Below are 18,755 nucleotides of genomic sequence, written 5' to 3'. Positions count from 1 at the left end.
CTGTCTCTCTGTCTTCCCTTTTATTGCTATCAAAGAAATGACCACTGAGAATATGCAGGAACTGATCACCCCCCACCCCAGCAAAAACTTTTATGGCAATAATATTATTATAAATAACTGTCTTTATTCTAGTCTTTAATATGCCCATAATTATTGAATAAGGTCTAGAAGTTATTAAAAAATGCAAACCTCTCATTAAACATGAACATAACCGCCCCATTCTCCAAATTCCCTTTTTCACATACTTGTGGTCTTTACAAAAAACCAAGAATTGTCTAGATAAAAATCTAGTTAGATAAAGGTTATCTTCAGAATTAACAGTGACAACATTCATGAAAGGTTCAAACAATTATGGACATTAAAAGGGTGAATTGTTCTGTTAGATAGTACATAATACAGTTGGGTAGTGAGTGAATTCTTTAAGATAATAAGATCCATCTTCAGAAATCCACTACTTACTATTTATCATTAGACATCTTATCTTTATATACTAACTGAAAATTATTTATTGCATTAAAAAACATTTTCCAGTAAGCGTGTGCCTTCCTCAAGTACTATACTGACTACATTACTTTAATAAACAAATGTTTACAACACTCAGTATTTTATTAGTATTCATTGCATCATTTTGCTTCATCTTTTATGATCCTGAAGAAGAGACCTGAGATCACTACCATAAAAACTGACAGAATTAATACAACAAGCATTTAATGTTTATGGGAAAAAAAAAATCACCAACCAATTTAACATTAAAGAAAAAATATAGACCCAGTTCAAGCCCCTGGTTCCCACCTGCAGGGAGATAGCTTCACAAAGGTGAAGCAGGACTGCAGGTGTCTCTCTCCCTCTCCACTCTCAATTTCTCTGTCTCTATCCAATAATACATAAATAAAATATTTTAAAAATAAAAAATAGAGACTTCCAGGAGGCGTGGTTTATGAAGTAGCTGCAATCAGACCTTTGCTCTCCCTGATACAATTATTATGCACAAGAGATAGAATTGGACACATAATCTACAGTTGAAAAAAAAAATCCACAGCCTCAGGTCATGCCACCTTCCAGACACCAAGTTACAGATGCTACCATGACTCCATCCTGACTTCACTGGGCAGATGACCTCACCAATGTGTCCTGGACCCTCGCGTCTCCAGAGTTCTGGTCCACTAGGGAAAGATAGAAACAGGCTGGGGGTATGGATCGACCTGTCAATGCCCATGCTCAGTGGAGAAGCAGCTACAGAAGCCAGAACTCCTACTTTCTGCTCCCCATAAACAACCTTGATCCATACTCCCAGTGGGGGAGAAGTGACAGGATGAAGATTAAGATGACTCTGCACTCCAGCTCCGTCAGCACCCAGAGAAAGAGAAAGAAAAGGAGAGGGACATATGGAGGTAGTTATGATGTCATGAATGGCTTAGAGGGAAAGAGAGGATTGAATCAGAAAAAGAAGGAGCAACTATGTATAAATATGGACAGAGTTATAGAGAAGATGGTTGGCCCATGTCTAAAACTTTAGGGGAACTGTAGTGGATTGCAGTGGGGAGAGTGAAAATTCAGAACTCTGGTGGTGGGAATGGTGTGGACTCAAACTCCTGTTGACATGTAATTCTGTAATATAAAAATATAAAAAAATTAAAAAATAATAAATAAAATAATAAAGGAAAAATATACCTTCCTTAAAATAATGGATAAGGTCATAGTTAAAATATAAGAAATGAAATAGATGTCTCTCTGTCTCCCTCTCTGTCACTCCTTCCCTCTTGATTTGTGGCCACCTCTAACCAATAAATAAAGGTAAAAAAAAAAAAAGGAATATTAAGGTTCAACTAACTTAGGCAGCTTTGTATAATACCAACCCTTTAACAGTGGCATATATTCAAGAACTGGATACTATCACTTTAATCTTCACTGGTAATGAGGTAAAAAGTTCTTTATATTCATGCTGTGTTGATTTCAAGTTACTAACACAGTGTGTGGGGGGGGAAAGATGTGAAGTTCTATACATGTGATTAAAAAACAAGTAAATGGAGCACAAAAGAACTAATAAGTTTTTCCCCATTTCCTCTTTTTCAATTACTATTCTTGAATTAATGACTTATCTAAAAATATCCTAAGTATTTAAAAGTTGAGCTCTTATACTTTCCCAAAGTTATTATATTTATTAATAGTAAGTCCATTTGATGATCCATATTAGGGCATTGCTGCAATTACTAAGGCATTTATCTTTACAACATGAAATTCAAGTGCAGGCAAAGCTTGTGATGATGGTGTTTCACTAATGATAGCCATTGAACGGTCAAAAGTAAACAGAATCAGAAAAATTCTATATATAGCTGTTCAATTTCTAAGAAAGGAAAAAAGAAGCTGTGATGTGGTACTGGAGACAACATGAAAGAGGTAGGTGAAACACAATTTTCTGGAGAGTGATCAAAAAAAAAAAAAAAGAAAGAAAGAAAAATGCTGGGCCTGTACATTCAAACTCACACATACCTTCTGAAAAGCTTCTCTACAAGCCAGGCCATGCACTACCCTGTTGTCTGAGCACTAGCACTGAGAGAAATAGTAACAATGGCACTGCCTCAGGGGTTTGTCCTGGGAACAGTGCCATTTAAATATTCTTACTCATTATTTGATAGAGAAAGGCGAGCTAGAAGTAGAGAAGCTCCTTGTCAAAACTGACTAAATATGAATGGCTAGGAACTGAAAGGAATTAGAAGAAATTTTGCTCATATTTAGGTATGTTAGTGACCCGTTTCATAAAATCATCTCCCACAGAAGTACCTGACTGATGCCACTTTTCTTGGTTAAACTCTATGACATAGAGATTACTCATGCTAAATAAAAAGGAACCCTTCTCCCCAAAAGCACCCACTTCTAAACAGTACAAAGCCGACACAATTGGCTACAACAGGTATAAGATATTATATGATGGGGACAGTAGTGCACCTGGTTGAGCACACACAGTACATGTGCTTGGTTTAAACCCTGCTCACCACTTGCAGGAAGGGATGCGTTACGAGTGGTAAAGCAGGTCCGCAGGTGTCTATCATACTATTTTCCCCTCCTCTCTCAATCTGGCTATTTTGAGTAATGGATTTGTGGTGCTGGCTTAGAGCCCAATCGATACCCCTGGTGGCAGGCAGGCAGGCAGGCAGGCAGGCACGCACGCACGCACGCACGCACGCACGCACACACGCACACACACACACACACGGGGGGGGGGTGGCGGCAGGGAAAGAGGGTTAGAACAAGACAGAGGAAGAGGGGAAGGTAGCAACTCTTAGGTATACTAGGAACCTGGCAATTGTACACATATAGCTGTGTGCAAAGACCCACGCTCAGGTCTGCAACTCCACCTGCAATGGACAAGCCTGAAGACTGCTGAAGCAGGGATACAAGCTAACCCACCCCTCTCCGTTTCTCTCTGTCCTATCAAATAAAAAGAAAAAAGAAAAAAAAAAAGGTTATTTGAAGAGGCAGATTCATAGTGCAGGCACCAACCCCCAGGGATAACCTTGGTGACAAAAATAAATAAATAAAAATTTTAAAAAAGATATGAAATAATCTAAGCATTAAAAATCAAAGAAATAAAAAATAGGTTATGGTCTAACATATTAATTCTGTTCAGTATACTAAATCTGTTGATAGATCTTCCTTCTCTAAGCAGAAATGATCTCGTTTAAAATATTTATATAGCAATTTTTGGCACTTCTCTTGAGTATTATTCATACAGTATTTTGTAATATACATATATTATGTGAGAGCCAAGACCTTTCTTGGAATTCTGCATTTCTGTCAGGTTAACACGTTTCCAACAAATGACTGTTAAAAACAATTTAGGGTGACAGTTGACATGAGTTCTGGGCTGGTGAGATAGCTCACCCAGTTGGATGCATGCCTTGTGAAACATATGACCTCGTTTCCTGCCCCTGGCACAGCATGGGAGTATACAAGGTAATACTATGGCAATGGGAGAAACTTCAGTGCTGTGGTATCTTTCCCACTATCTTTGAAAAACTTGGGTCTGGGGTAGTAAAGGCCCCATAGTCACCAAAACAAACAAACCACAAAGAGTTCTGGAATCTCACAGCTGGTAAAAAAATTAAAAAAAAAAAAGAGTTCTGGAGTCTCAGAATGTCCCAAATATAATCTTGAGGGGCAGAGCAGTAGTATACCAGGCTAAGCGCACACAGTACAAAGCCCAAGGATGCGCAAGGATCCGGGTCTGAGCTCCCAGTTCTCCACCAGCAGGGGAATCGCTTCACAAGTGATGAAGCAGGTCTGCAGGTGTCTAACTTTCTCTCCCCCTCTTTACTTTCACCTCCTCTCTCAATTTCTGTCTGTCCTCTCCAGTAAAAGAAAGAAAGAAAGAAAGAAAGAAAGAAAGAAAGAAAGAAAGAAAGAAAGAAAGAAAGAAAGAGAAGGGAGAGAGAGAGAGAGAGAGAGAGAGAGAGAGAAAGAAAGAAAGGGGGGAAATGGCCTCCAAGAGCTGCGAATTCACAGTGTGGGCACCCAGCCCCAGCAATATCCCTGGAGGCAAAATAAATAAATTAATTAATTAATTAATTAATTAATTAATTCTAGATTCTACTACTAATTTTGAGAACTTGGGAAAATTTCTAGTATTGGATCTCTACTTTATCATCTGCAAAGTTGTCACTTTAGCAGAAATTACTGGAAGGATTAAATGAGATCATTAGTACAACAGGCCTAGAACAGTATTTGATATATAAGGAAAATGGTGAATGTTGGCTAGTAATTACAGTAATCATGGTAATAGGACATTAAGTTACTTAATAAGCCACTGATACATAAGTAAAAAGTAATACAAAAATTAAAGTGGTTTCCATATAGGGCTTTCTTTGAATTAGTGGCAGTAATATCTCTTAGATTTAAATCATTCCCAATTATATAAAATACAGAGCATACAGTTACATTAAATTTAAGATAAACAGATAAATATTTTTGATAGTATAATTATGTCCCTAAATTGCACGGTAGGAGAAAACTGATAGACATGGCATCGGGTAGAATAAGAATGCTGGTTTGTTGCTTTAAAGAAAAGTATTTGAATTTGAAAAAGACAACTTTTTTTTTTTTTTAAAGAAACTTCTTTTAAAGAACTTCCTTTCTCTCTTATTCCTTTAAGATGCCATTCTTACCACACACAGACTCATGAACAGTAGTGTAAGGTAAAAACTCATATTAAACTAGTTCCAGAAGTACATAGTACCTGTATTTCCTGTGCTCATCTCATTCAAAGAAAATTGGCTTTGAGTACTTCCAGTGGTTTTCTCAAAAAAGTGGCAAAAAGTTCTCAATGTCAATGGGGTGTATTTAGATGAAATTAATACTGGTGGTTTAAACATACTTAAACAGGGATGGGCTCTTTGAGGATAGATTAACATATCTATAAACAGGCAAGTTTTTACAAAGACAAGTAGTGGTCATGTATGATCTTACAGAGACATAGCATACTCTATGTTCATTATAGATAGGATTTCTTTTTACAAAAAGCAGCCAAATTTATGCTCTCAATCCTAATAACCTTTAATTTAAGAACAACAAGTCTGCAGGATGTGATCTTTCTTACCCCTTAATACAGATTTGAGGTTGAGCTTGGCTTGGCGATGCAGGTCCTCCACACAGGCAGGTCTAGTGGTGGGAAGAAAAACATTTTCCTGCTGATGCCAGGGAGCAGTATAGTGGACAGTCCATCTGCTCTCCTCATCTAGGTTAGAAACCGCTGGAGAGAGAGAGAGAGAGAAAGAGATAGATTAAATTCAGGAATAAGATTAGGCTTCAGTATAGTGGCTCCAGTGAATTACATCAAGACAAATTCTTGTTTCCTAACATATGCAAGGATTGAAGGCTAGCAAAAGGAAAAAAGGGAAAGGAAATGGACTGAATCTTAGACTACAGAGGTCCTTCCCAGCATTTGTTTCTAAAGAAAAAACTCATATAGCCACCCACCTCTCAAGAGTGTTTTGGCAGCATTATTTGCTCAGCTTCCCAAGCAGTGTTGCCCCCGCTCCTATTCTAGGATTGACCAAACTGATAGAGACCTCCCACTCCTACTTAACTTCATCAAGATGAATATTTATTATTCAAGTGTGATGTGTCATTGCATCAGGGAATGCTAATCTGCTAATGCAGAAACAAATTTCCTACAAAAAGACTGAATCCCAATCCTCCCCCAATGCATTAATTATTAGTTATATTACAAATAAAGCCTATCTATAATCCTTTCTTAAATACTTTCACCTTTTCCCCTCACCTCACAGTATTCCCACCCAGAACATCATTTTTCAAACATCATTGTTATACACTCAAATGTCTACAATATTAAGTGTCATTAAAGAGAAAATAATTAAAATTATTATTTTTATTTTTTATATTTATTTATTTCCTTTTATTGCCCTTATTATTTTATTATTGCAGTCGTTGTTGGATAGGACAGAGAGAAATGGAGAGAGGAAGGGAAGACAGAGAGGGAGAGAGAAAGATAAACACCTGCAGACCTGCTACACCACCTGTGAAACAACTCCCCTGCAGGTGGGGAGCCAGCGTCTCAAACCAGGATCCTTACACTGGTACTTGCACTTTGCGCCATGTGCACTTAACCTGCTGCGCTACCACCCGACTCCCAAAATTATTTTTTAATGAGATACATTTATATATGGGAGGGCTAGTAGAGTCTCTGCATGACTTGCTTCCATGGAATACTTTTATATTAAAATGTTAAATGTTTTTCAATAAAATTAGACATTTCTCTCAACACAAACCAATTTAACTGAAATGACGCAACACTGAAGATAATAGAACATTAGTGGGGGAAATAAGTGGTAATCCTGAGATGAAGTTTAATCTCTATAATAAAATTTGCTTTACCCAAGTCAAGCTTGTCACCTTTTTATTTTGTTTTTCCTGACAACAAAACCAAGGACTGGGTACACAGCAGTAACAAATTCACCAGTGATTTTTAAATATTTTCCATATTATCTGCCACTGAATGTGACACATAAGACAGAATAGAGATATCTAACAGAAAGTCCCAGTGCAAAGGCATTTCCTGGGGGTGACAAGTCTAATATCTAATATCTGTGAAAGTTTAGTATCTGCGGGAGTCAGGCGGTTGCAAGGTGGGTTAAGCGCACGTGGCACAAAGTGCAAGGACCAGAGTAAGGACCTGGTTTGAGCCCCCAACTCCCCACCTGCAGGGAAGTCAATTCACAGGTGGTGAAGCAGGTCTGCAGGTGTCTATCTTTCTGTCTTCCCCTCAGTCTTCCCCTCCTCTCTCCATTTCTCTCTGTCCTTTCTAACAATGATGACATAAATAACAACAACAATAGCTACAACAATAAAACAACAAGAGCAACAAAAGTGAAAATAAATAAATATTTTAAAACTTTTAAAAAAGTTTAATATCTACAAATACTGGAAGTATGAGTCAGACTGGGGAAATTTTTCCTTAACTCAGACACTACAGAGTGTTCACTGGGCCTACCCGTGTCTCAAACTGGTATATTTGGATTCTAGACCATAAAGTGGATTTTTCAAACTAAACAAGCATGCATGTACTAATAAACCTGTTTGAAAACATCTACTATTAGTTCAACACATTCCACAGTACTTTTACCACAGCAATTATGAAACTCAAATGAACTATTACATGCGAAGTCTTAAATCATGAAGTAACGTATGTAAGCACGGTTGTGGTAGGGGCAGTGCCAAGTACTTTAAAGTAGTCTTTGACTTTAGAATACACCACAGCTAAGAGGAACTGGCCTCTCTCAGTTGCCCCTGGAAATGTGAATCATAGATCTCACCTCACATATCATCCTTTCCACATCGCCTAAATTCTACAGTCCCCTCCTCCAAAGAATTCATTTCTCACCTCCATATATTCTCAAACTAGACATAAAGTTAAATAGAGAAATATCTTACTAATTTATCACATTTAATATTGACAAGGAAGCATATAAACTGGGTACTGAGTGCTTCACATAATCTGTTGAATATATTTTGTTTGGTGCAGATACACTTCTATCTTAATACATATGGTCCATGAAAAAATTACTTATATCTTATTTATTTATCTTGCAAGCTGTGGGAAGTCATCCTCAGTTCCCCCCATGTATCCATGGCTAATTTGCAATGTTTTGTGCTATGGTACATTTATTGGGTAAACTAAAATATCACATCATTATTGGAAAATATTGAAAACTGAAATTCTTAGACTTGCCAATTAAAAAATCAAATTCAGACAATGGTTTTTTTGTGTGTAAGCACAGTATCAGTCCCACTGTAAAGCACCCAACTGGATCCTATGAGAGGGCAGCTGTCTCTTCCCCGGTATATCCTACTCTTGCCAGGACAAATTTTAATCATCATCCAAAGTCAGCCTTCTAATATGGGAGTTCTGACAAAAATGAAGTCAGAATACTTTCTGTGTTGTTTTCTCCTAAGTCTCTCTTACCAGTGCTGCTACACAGGCAATTGTATGCAGTTTAAATAATTAGCCCCCAAACTAAACTACTAACTTGTAAAAACAAAACCATGTTTTTGTAAAAACTAAACTCTCCAGGGGAGTTAGAAACACCTGGATGTTTTAAACCAATGGTAAATACACACTGAAGCCACACCATAGAGATTGTGTACTTTATAATATATAATCACTGATCAGTCTAGACAGTTTGCCCTTGAGCTTTTAAATACATAACAAAGAGTGCCAGTGAGCTTTAGAAAATCATCCTACCAAAAATATGTGGTGGATTACCACAGAGACTCCTTACATAGTTAGCCAAAGAATTTTTTAAAATACATTGTACATCAAGGAGACCAAACAACCAGGACCCCCTTCTTGACCCCTGCTTTCTTCAAAGGACTTAAGCACAAAAGAAGTGAATTCATCTAAGAGCTCAACCATAAATAGCCATATTAGGATCACATAATTTTGTCCTGAAGTTACATGAGTTTGAGGTGTTTGAACAATTTGGTATAAGTGTAATGTAACTTCTGCTAGTGAGAACCATTTCACACTCTATATCCTTTACTCAAAAGAATGTAGTAGTACATGCTCACACACACATACATACCCTTAAATAATGGGGAGAAAATATACTTACTTTTCTTTTTAAAAAACTTAATTAAAGACTTGATCTTTGCATTAATGAAGACCCCCATTTCCAAGGTGTCCGTACAAGACTTAGAAATTTAAATCACATTAAAAGTTCAGTCCAGCAAGCAGGTGGCAAGTTGCATCATTCTGTTCCAGATTCTATCTTCCTTCCACTGATCTTAAATCCTTAGACATCTGTTGGTGCTGATGTAGCTTTGAGGCTGATGTTATTGTCAGACAGCTACAAGCCATTAACAATCCTTGAACCTGAAAAGCTCCTACTGAAACCCAATCTTTAAGGCTGAGAGCTGCCAGTGACAAAGTATACAGAAAGAGAAAGCCAATTATTAGTCACATCCGTCTTTCTGCCTGGGTGCTCCCTTCCTCACTCATTCAGTTTTCTCACCCACAGATTAAAAACTCCTCTTCTCCAGGATCAATGAAAATAGTGCAGATTTTGCTCAATAGAAAGTCAAGGTGAAACAAAAGTACTCCCCATATTCACTGGTCCACTGTGGATATCCAGACTTTTTTTTTTTTGACTGGAGTTGACAAGTTTTAGAGCAAGTCTGAGCTGATTCTTTGACTCTAGTTAATTCAAGCATTTGAACTGATGGGGGGGGGGAGTGAAACTATTGTTTCTCTGGCCACGCCCCTGGGTTCCGCCTCCCACACCAAAGGAACCTTTAAGCCCAGTAAAATTTTACTACACTGAGCTGCAAATAATGACTCACTGGCCTGCTCAATTAGTACTCTAGTCTTCAGTCTTCTCACCCAGGTTTCTTATTTATTTATTTTTACCCTAAGACTGAGTGTTAGCATTGTAACTGTTGCAAGGAACAGTTCTATTTGCATCCAGTGTCCATAACTCTCAGAAAACAAACACCCTCACACACATCTTTATTCCAATAGAGATATCAGATAAATGTCATAATAATTTTGATCTGCATTTAAATTTTAATTAGTGTCTAAATGCCCGGCTTAAAGTGTACTACACAATGTACACCCCTTGAGTAAATTCACACAAACTTTTTTTTTTTCTTTTAACTTGAATAAGTCACACTGAATTCTAGATTTTTTTTTTTTTTGGTCCACCACAGAGAACTGGAGAAACTCAAGTAAGAGGAAAAAATTAAAGTGGGGTATAAGAGTGGAGGATACATAATGGTTATGCAAACGGACTCATGCCTGAGGCTCCCAGGTCCGAAGTTCAAGCCCCTACACCACCATAAACCAGAGATGAGCAATACTCTGAGGTTGGGTGGGGAAGGAGTATAAGTAGTCTCTAGACAAATATAATCCTGGGTAGACAGAGAGGGACAAAAGGAAGGGAGGAAGGAAGGAAGGAAGGAAGGAAAGAAGGAAGGAAGGAAGGAAGGAAGGAAGGAAGGAAGGAAGGAAGGGGAGAGAGAAAGAGAGAGAGAGAATGAATACAAATTAGGAAAAACAGTAAGAAGTGACAAAAGAAAACTTCCCATATCTCCCAACTCTACTTCATGGCACAGCAGTTTCTGAAACACATTAGCCAACTTCACTTCATAGCTTTGGGCCAAACTTATGAATGGAAAAACATAATTATGGAAAAACAAAATAATCTACTAATCCAAAACATTTAGTTTAAAACAAAAGTTCTTAATTAAAAACTAAAATTGACACAGGGGTCTCTCTCTGAGGAATACTTTGGAATAACTCCTCATCTTCCCTGCCCCATTTTTTTGATCAACAAAGCAAGCAAACAACAAAAATGAAATGCACATCATATTGCCAGACATATCACAGATTTTCTATTTGTGTCCTTTCATCTTACATATAATTTTACTTAAAAGTAATCAAGGTCAGATGACAGTAGAGAAATGACTGAGATTGAAAATTAAATTATATATCTGTCTTAATTAGTTAGCAAAGTTCCCCATAGGAAAATAAATTTATGAGCAATACTGACCTTGCTTTAAAACTGCCTTTCTACATCAAACTTACTGCATTAAACACATCTAGTAATGTTTGGGGTTGAAAAACATACTCTCACAATTCAACAAAGTTCTGAGATTGATATGATCATACATGTTTCCCACTGAAAACATCTTAAAGCTTTTCACATACACAACAATTATGGTCTCTAAACACATTTATTTAAAATGCAAATACTGAGCACATACTAAGCACAGGTCATTTGAGATACATCAATATATTTACCCTCGCAGAGCTTTTATTATTTGATATTTAATTACAATTATATGTTCTACTAGAAAGTGGTAAGTAACATCTGGAGAGTTGGCATAATGGTTATGCAAAAAGACTTTTATGCTGGAGGCTACTAGGTTCCAAGTTGACTTTCCAGCACTACCATAAATCAGAGTTGAATAGCATTCTGGTGAAAGAGAGGAGAGAGTAAGAGGGAGAGGGAAAGGGGGAGTAGAGGTTCAGGTGGGAGAGGAAATGAAGAGGATGGGGAAAGGAGAGGAAGAGGAGAGGGAGGGAAGGAAGGAAGGAAGGAAGGAAGGAAGGAAGGAAGGAAGGAAGGAAGGAAGGAAGGAAGGAAGGAAGGGAGGGAGGGGAATAAAAAGGGCCTTGGGGGAAGGAAGGAAAACGAATAAAAAGGGCCTTGGGGGTGTGGAGGTGCCCAGGTGCAACAGTAAAAAGGAATCAGGACAGACTTCATTGAAAAAGTGAGATGGGGGTAAAACCCTGAAGGACGGGTCTGACTGGAAGGTGTCACAGGAGTTGTGTACATTATGATCAGTAAGTTCAAGCCCCTGGACTCTACAGACATAATAGCAGTGTTGCAAGTGTCTCTCTTTCCCCTCCTCTACAAGAAAGTAAGACAGAAAGGGGGGGGGGGGAGGAAGGAAGGGAGGGAGGGAGTAAATCCTGCCCTTTGCAACAACATGAATGGAACTCAAGTGGATTATGCTAAATGAAATAATTCAGAAGGAGAAGGACATGTCAGATGACCTCACTTTTATGTGAGATGCAGAGACATATAATAAGGAAATAGACCATGCCAAGGAGAAATAAACCCTTAGCCTCTTACTGAAGAACTGAAGCTACAAACAGAGGAAAGACTGAACATTATGTTAAGCATAGAGTGAATCCAACAGACTTTAGTGGAAGGATACTGGTGCTTAGGTTGTGAATATGATACATCAGGAAGAAATAAAACAATGTACCGCTAAAATGGGTGATCATGTAAACTAATACTATCTCATAAATTAAAAAGGTAAATATTTTCATCCTCACTCAGAAAGTTCAAACATTTTTCACTAAATGAAATTACATTTCAACATTTGCAACTTTTATTCTAAGAGTTATCTTTCCAGGTACAAATCTACATACAACATACCAGCAAAAAGATACAACTTTTTTTTTTTTTTTTGCCTCTAGGGTTACCACTGGGGCTCAGTGCCTGCATTAAGAATCCACTGCTCCTGGAGGCCATTTTTTCACCCTTGTTGTTGTTATTGTTATTATTGCTGTTGTTGGATAGGACAGACAGAAATCGAGAGAGGAGGGGAAGACAGAAAGGGGGAGAGAGACACTTGCAGCCATGCTTCACTACTTGTGGAGCGAACCCGCCTCCCTGCAGGTGGGGAGCCTGATGCTCAAACCAAGATCCTTAAGTGAGTCCTTCCTTGCACTTTGTGCCATGTGTGTTTAACCCAGTGCACTAGCCCAACTCCCAGGAATACTTTCAAAGTAGCACATATGCTAAACTTTTAAAGTGGTAATTACAGTTATGTTTGATCATTCCATATCTCTCTCTCTCTCTCTCTCTCTCATTCTCACCCTCCTTCCTTCCTTCCTTCCTTCCTTCCTTCCTTCCTTCCTTCCTTCCTTCCTTCCCTATCTTTTTTCCTCTTTCAAGACAGGCAGGCAGGCAGGCAGGCAGGCAGGCAGGCTGGCAGGCAGAGAGAGTGCAAAAAGAGACCACAGCACTGAAGCTTCCTTCAATGTGGTGGGGCCCAGGCTTGGGGGTTACACACAGGGCAAAGCTATTTCACTGGCTCCATTCATTCGTTGTGTTTCTTGCAATTTATTTATTTATTTGATAATACAAAGAGAAAGTGAGAGAGAATAGGAAAATAGAAAAGACACCTGCAGTACTCTTTGCCACTCAGAAGTTTCACCCTTACAGGTGGGGACCAGAAGTTTGAACCCAGATTCCCGAGTATAGTAACTTATGTGTTCTACAGGTCTGCCATCTCTCCCCCATTCAGTTATTTGCTATAGAACACTTAGTTTGTTGCCTTGTTTAAGGCATTTGGGTTAAAAGCAAATCACACATACACACTGATACTTGGAAGGTCATAGTACAGTAGGGATGACACACCCAAAACAATAAAATTAATAAAATAATGACTAACTAGAGGGCAAAGGTGGCAAAGGCAATGGAGAAAGGGACAGGGGCCAGATCATAAAAGGTTTTACTTGCCATTAGAGAAAAAGCTGTATGACCAATCTTGCATTTTAATGAGACCTCCAGTTCTAGGTGAGAAGTGGGTTTGAGGGTCTGGAAGATAACTCAGGATAGTGACTTACTACATATCAGGTCCTGGAGTTCCATTAGTGGCACCATATAAAGTACTAAGGACAACAGCAAAAGAACTCCGTGGCTGGTAGAGCAGTCTTCCCAGATCCCTATCTACAAGTACAGAATGAAAATCTAGCCAAGAGGCTGCTCAGTAATGTCATACATGCATTAGTTGCTAGGTTCTGGGTTTGTTTCTACATATCTTTTTTTTTTTAAATATATAAAAAGTTAACACTGACAAAACCATAGGATAAGAGGGATACAACTCCACACAATTCCTACCATCAGAACTCTGTATCCCATCTCCTCCCCTGATAGCTTTCTTATTGTTTAACCCTGTGGAAGTATGGACCCAAGGTCACTGTGGATGCAGAAGGTGGAAGGTCTGGCTTCTGTAATTCCTTCTCCGCTGAACATGGGCATTGACAGGTCGATCCATACTCCCAGTCTGCCTCTCTCTTTCCCTAGTGGAGTGGGGTTCTGGGGAATTAGAGCTCCAGGACACACTGATGGGGTTGTCTGTCCAGGGAAGTCTGGTTGGCATCATGCTAGCATCTGGAACCGGGTGGCTGAAAAGAGAGTTAACATATAAAGCCAAACAAATTGTTGACTATACACATCAGTTTTTTAAGAAGTGTGTGGGGGTGGTGGTGGTTAGGGGCTTGACTGGTGACAGGGAGAGAACTGGGGAAGTGGTACAGAAATCCACATCAAAATGGAGGTCAGGATCTATCCTCATTTAACATTATTATTTTACAATTCCTTGGTCTTTTCCTCTTTCATATTCTCTCTCTTCCCCCCTCCCACCCCCTCCCTTTGACTAGGAGAAACACTCAGAGAGAAAGAGAGATTGGGATCAGGTCATGGGAGCCTAGTGGTAGTGCACTTGGTTGAGGGCACATGTTACAATGTGCAAGGACCCGGGTTCAAGCCCCCAGTCCCCACCTGCAGAGGGAAAGCTTCATAAATGGTGAAGCAGTACTGCAGGTATCTGTCTCTCTCCCTATCTCCCCAGTCATCTCAATTTATGGCTATCTCTTATCAAGTAAATAAAGATAATAAAAAATTAAAAGAAAAAGAGATCAGAGACTCAGACAATATTGATTACAGTAAAGAAATACACACATGGGAGTCGGGCGGTAGTGCAGTGGGTTAAGTGCAGGTGGCGCAAAGCGCAAGGACTGTTGCAAGGATCTCGGTTCAAGCCCCCAGCTCCCCACCTGCAGGGGAGTCGCTTCACAAGTGGTGAAGCAGGTCTGCAAGTATCTTCCTCTCCCCCTCTCTGTTTCTCTCTGTCCTGCCTAACAACGATGACATCAATAATAACTATAACAATAAAACAAGGGCAACAAAAGGGAATAAATGAAAGAAAGGATGAAAGAAAGAGAAAAGAAAGAAAGAAAGAAAGAAAGAAAGAAAGAAAGAAAGAAAGGAAGAAAGAAAGAAAAAAGGAAGGAAGAAAGAAAGGGAGAAAGACACATATACACACAGCCACCAGGTTTTTTATCAATGGGACTCAGTGCATACATAATACACACATACATAATGACTACAGATTTCCCAAGTCACCTCCTTAGTCACAAAATGTATTATTTACCTTGATTTTACTTATTTATTTTAAGACAGAGGACCAGGGAGGGAGGGAGGGGGGAGACAGAGAGTGAGGTGAGGGGGGAAATGATCCCCTATGGCACTATGGTTTCCTTCAAAAATCAACAGGAGCCAGGTTTGATCCTAAGTCACGCATGGGCACACTGCCCAAACAAGCTATTTTTGCTGGCCCATGGATTTATTCTTAAAAATTCTGCATGATTAGTGGGATTTCAAAAATCTATAGTAAAGTTTATTAGTAGAAGCAATCTGTGATTTTTCACATCAGCATTCTTCTTATAAATCACTCCTATTAATTTCTCAATAATCTTAAGACTATCAGCATTAAGATCTTTCAAAAAACTTTACATGAGAGAATTACATCTTACTAGAGCAACTGCCCACTGGAAGGACTAGTCTGCCATCCCCCTAACTTAGCAGACACTAATGGGATAATAGACACTATAGGTCTGGCTGATATAATAAAATATATGCATCCTAATATATAAACACTACCTGTGATACACCCTAATCAAACATTTCTGACAATTTAACTTAAACAGTTTATGAAAAAAAAAAAAAGCTAACGGAAAAAATACATCAAATTAAAAGTGGACCAATTTGTTCATCTGGATTCTTCAATAAGTTAACTGGACGATAGTGATAGTACTAGTGATGGTGATGATTAAGAAGATTTGTTGGGGCCAGGCGGTGGCACACCTGGTTGAGTGTATACATTACAGTGCACAAGGGCCTGGGCTCATATTCCCAGTCCCCACCTTTAGGGGGAAGCTTTATGAGCAGAGAAGCAGTGCTGCAGGTGTCTCTCTCCAACTCTATCTCCCACTTCCCTCTCAATTTCTGTCTCTATCCAAAATACATAAACACATAAAATATTTTTAAAAGGTAATGTGTCAATTTTAAAAGACATAAGGGACATCACAACCAGATACATGACCACCACTGATAGTGCTAGATAAAACAGCTATAAAGGAAAGTGAGGGTGGGTGGCGGGGTCGAGCGGTGATGCGCCAGGTTAAGTGCACATTCTAAGAAGCACAAGGACTCACACAAGGATCCTGGATTGATCCCCCATCTCCCCAACTGCAGGAGGGCAGCTTCACAAGTGATGAAGCAGGTCTTTCTCTTTGCCTCTCTCTCCCCTTCCCCTCAATTTCTCTCTGTCCTATCCAAAAAAATAAAAATAAATAAATGGCCACAGGAACAGTGGATTTGTAGTACAGGCAATGAGCCCCAGTGATAACCCTGGAGGCAAAAATAAATGAATAAACATTAAAAAGAGGGGAAATATCAGTATGTTCTGAATGTGACCTTTTATTTTTAAATTTTAATGAGATTAAACACATACACAAAGTAAAGCTATAGAGGTACTATCCCTGCATGAAATTACATGTTTAATGGCAGGTTCTCATGAAGAATTATTTTAATTATCCTGTGAATCTTGTTACTTCACTGAGGTACATTTTAGAATCACAACATTGGGGGTTGGGCGGTAGCGCAGTGGGTTAAGCACACGTGGTACAATGCTCAAGGACCAGTGTAAGGATCCTGGTTCAAGCCCCCGGCTCCCCACCTGCAGGGAAGTTGCTTCACAGGCAGTGAAGCAAGTCTGCAGGTGTCTATCTTTCTCTCCCCCTCTGTCTTCCCCTCCTCTCTCCATTTCTCTCTGTCCTATCCAATAACAACGACATCAATAATAACCACAACAATGTTAAAACAACCAGGGTAACAAAAGGGGAAAAAATGGCCTCCAGGAGCAGTGGATTCGTGGTGCAGGCACTGAGACCCAGCAATAACACTGGAGGCAAAAAAAAAAAAAAAAAAAAAAAAATCACCAACATTCTAGAACTTTGTGTCCCAATAATTTTTCTTCTGCTTCTGAATTAATCTTTAATGATGAATCATATGGCATATTGAAAACAGACAAATGGAAAGCTCTCCATCAACTGGGGGCTGGAGAGATTGAGGGTAGAAAGGGAAACCTTAAGAGACAATAATGTGTCAATTCTTCAGAGGCAACTTGATCTGGCATCCACTTTGCTTGTTAAATATGATGCTCAGAAACACTTTACTCTGCATGTGTGAAGATAAAGGCTTCTGCTGTGGATCCTTGTTAATAATTTAATCTGAAACCATTGCTACCATCTGCTCGGTCCATTTCAAAACGTCTGCTGGCACTAAGACTAGTGAAGTCAAGCCACAACATTCATATGACAAATGTTGAACAAATAAAAGGCGAGAGAGACCAAAAAAAAAAAAAAAGCTATTAAAAAATCATAAGTTCAGAACAAAAAGAGTCCTGCTGACACAGCATTCAAAATTCAATCATGTCTGCAGGGATGGAAGGGTACAGCCTCTCTAATGCAGGGTATGGACAACCCAGACCCAGAGACTGTCCTTAAATGACAAATCGAAGTGGGTGGATAGAGACAACTTTGTGATAAGAACGGGCCCTAAGGGTGAAAACAAAGATGAATGAGGGTACATCAAAGGTGAGTAGGAAAAACGAGATTTCATTGGCTTCCAGATGAAGTTGCAAAAAACAAAACAAAACAAAACAAAACAAAACAAAAAACACTAAAGAGTAACTTATCCACTCTTGCTTATTTTACAATACAAATGCCTTGCAGCAGATCACAGAGCTACTCAGGATCTCAGCTAATACTCCATTCTGTGCTTCTGTTCTCAATAGCTCTGGCTACCTGTACCTTCACCATAGAGTGCTAGAGCCAAATCTACAATCCTCCAGACATTCCTGTCTCTATAGCACTTATTTCACTTGATGTTCTTTTGCCTTACATGCTTGCTACCTAACTTATCCACTTGCCATTATCTCTGTTTATTTTTCAAGTTATAATTCAAATGTTAACCTTCCATAAGAAACATTCCTTAACACAGTTATAGTGTCTCTTTAGGGTAACTTTCTCAAAAGTGAACTATGTCTACCCTGCAGAAAGAGAACAAGCAATTTCATTCACTGTAAGCCTTTTATACTTGAAGAAATTGTTCTTCATAACATGCTGCATAGCTCTAACACATCTACCAAAGTATTAAATAGTATGGGTTCATTTACTACCTAATAAATAAATTTTACTATATAAATACAGTTATATCAGATACATAATGAATGACTTGACTCAAAATAGAAATAACCTTTATGTAAAGCTACATATCAATTAGCTTAAGTGTAAACTTAACTCATATTTCCTAATTCAGTTACTCAAAGCAAATTTTCGTTCTTTCTCTCCCCTCCCCTTTTAAGAGAAAGTGGAGAGGGAGAGAAAGAGATTACAGCACCAAAACAGCCTTCAATGTCCTAGGGGCTGGATCTCCTACATGATAAAGCAGCTTATTATTTTTTATTGTTACTGTTGTCATCGTTGTTGGATAGGACAGAGAGAAATGGAGATAGGAGGGGGAGACAAAGGGGGAGAGAAAGATAAGACACCTGCAGACATGCTTCACTACTTGTGAGGTGACTCCTCTGCAGGTGGG

At 38.8% G+C, this 18,755-nt stretch overlaps 1 protein-coding gene across 5 annotated transcripts in view; it reads right to left on the bottom strand.

The window, feature by feature from the left end:
• Positions 1-18,755, bottom strand: part of NHSL1 (NHS like 1) — a 163,275-nt gene that overhangs the window by 70,754 nt on the left and 73,766 nt on the right. For 4 of the 5 annotated variants that reach the window (XM_060190377.1, XM_016191903.2, XM_060190380.1 and 1 more), the window contains exon 2: positions 5,594-5,746. In XM_060190377.1, the coding sequence (XP_060046360.1) occupies positions 5,594-5,746 (153 nt within the window). Of the gene's footprint in view, positions 1-5,593; positions 5,747-9,128; positions 9,718-18,755 lie in introns of those variants that run through there. The other variant, XM_007531604.3, reaches the window with a different exon arrangement.

Source organism: Erinaceus europaeus, chromosome 4 (genome assembly GCF_950295315.1).
Source record: "Erinaceus europaeus chromosome 4, mEriEur2.1, whole genome shotgun sequence".
Lineage (NCBI taxonomy): Eukaryota > Metazoa > Chordata > Mammalia > Eulipotyphla > Erinaceidae > Erinaceus > Erinaceus europaeus.
Note: the sequence above shows the minus strand (reverse complement) of the source record. Positions and strands in the feature narration are given on the sequence as shown.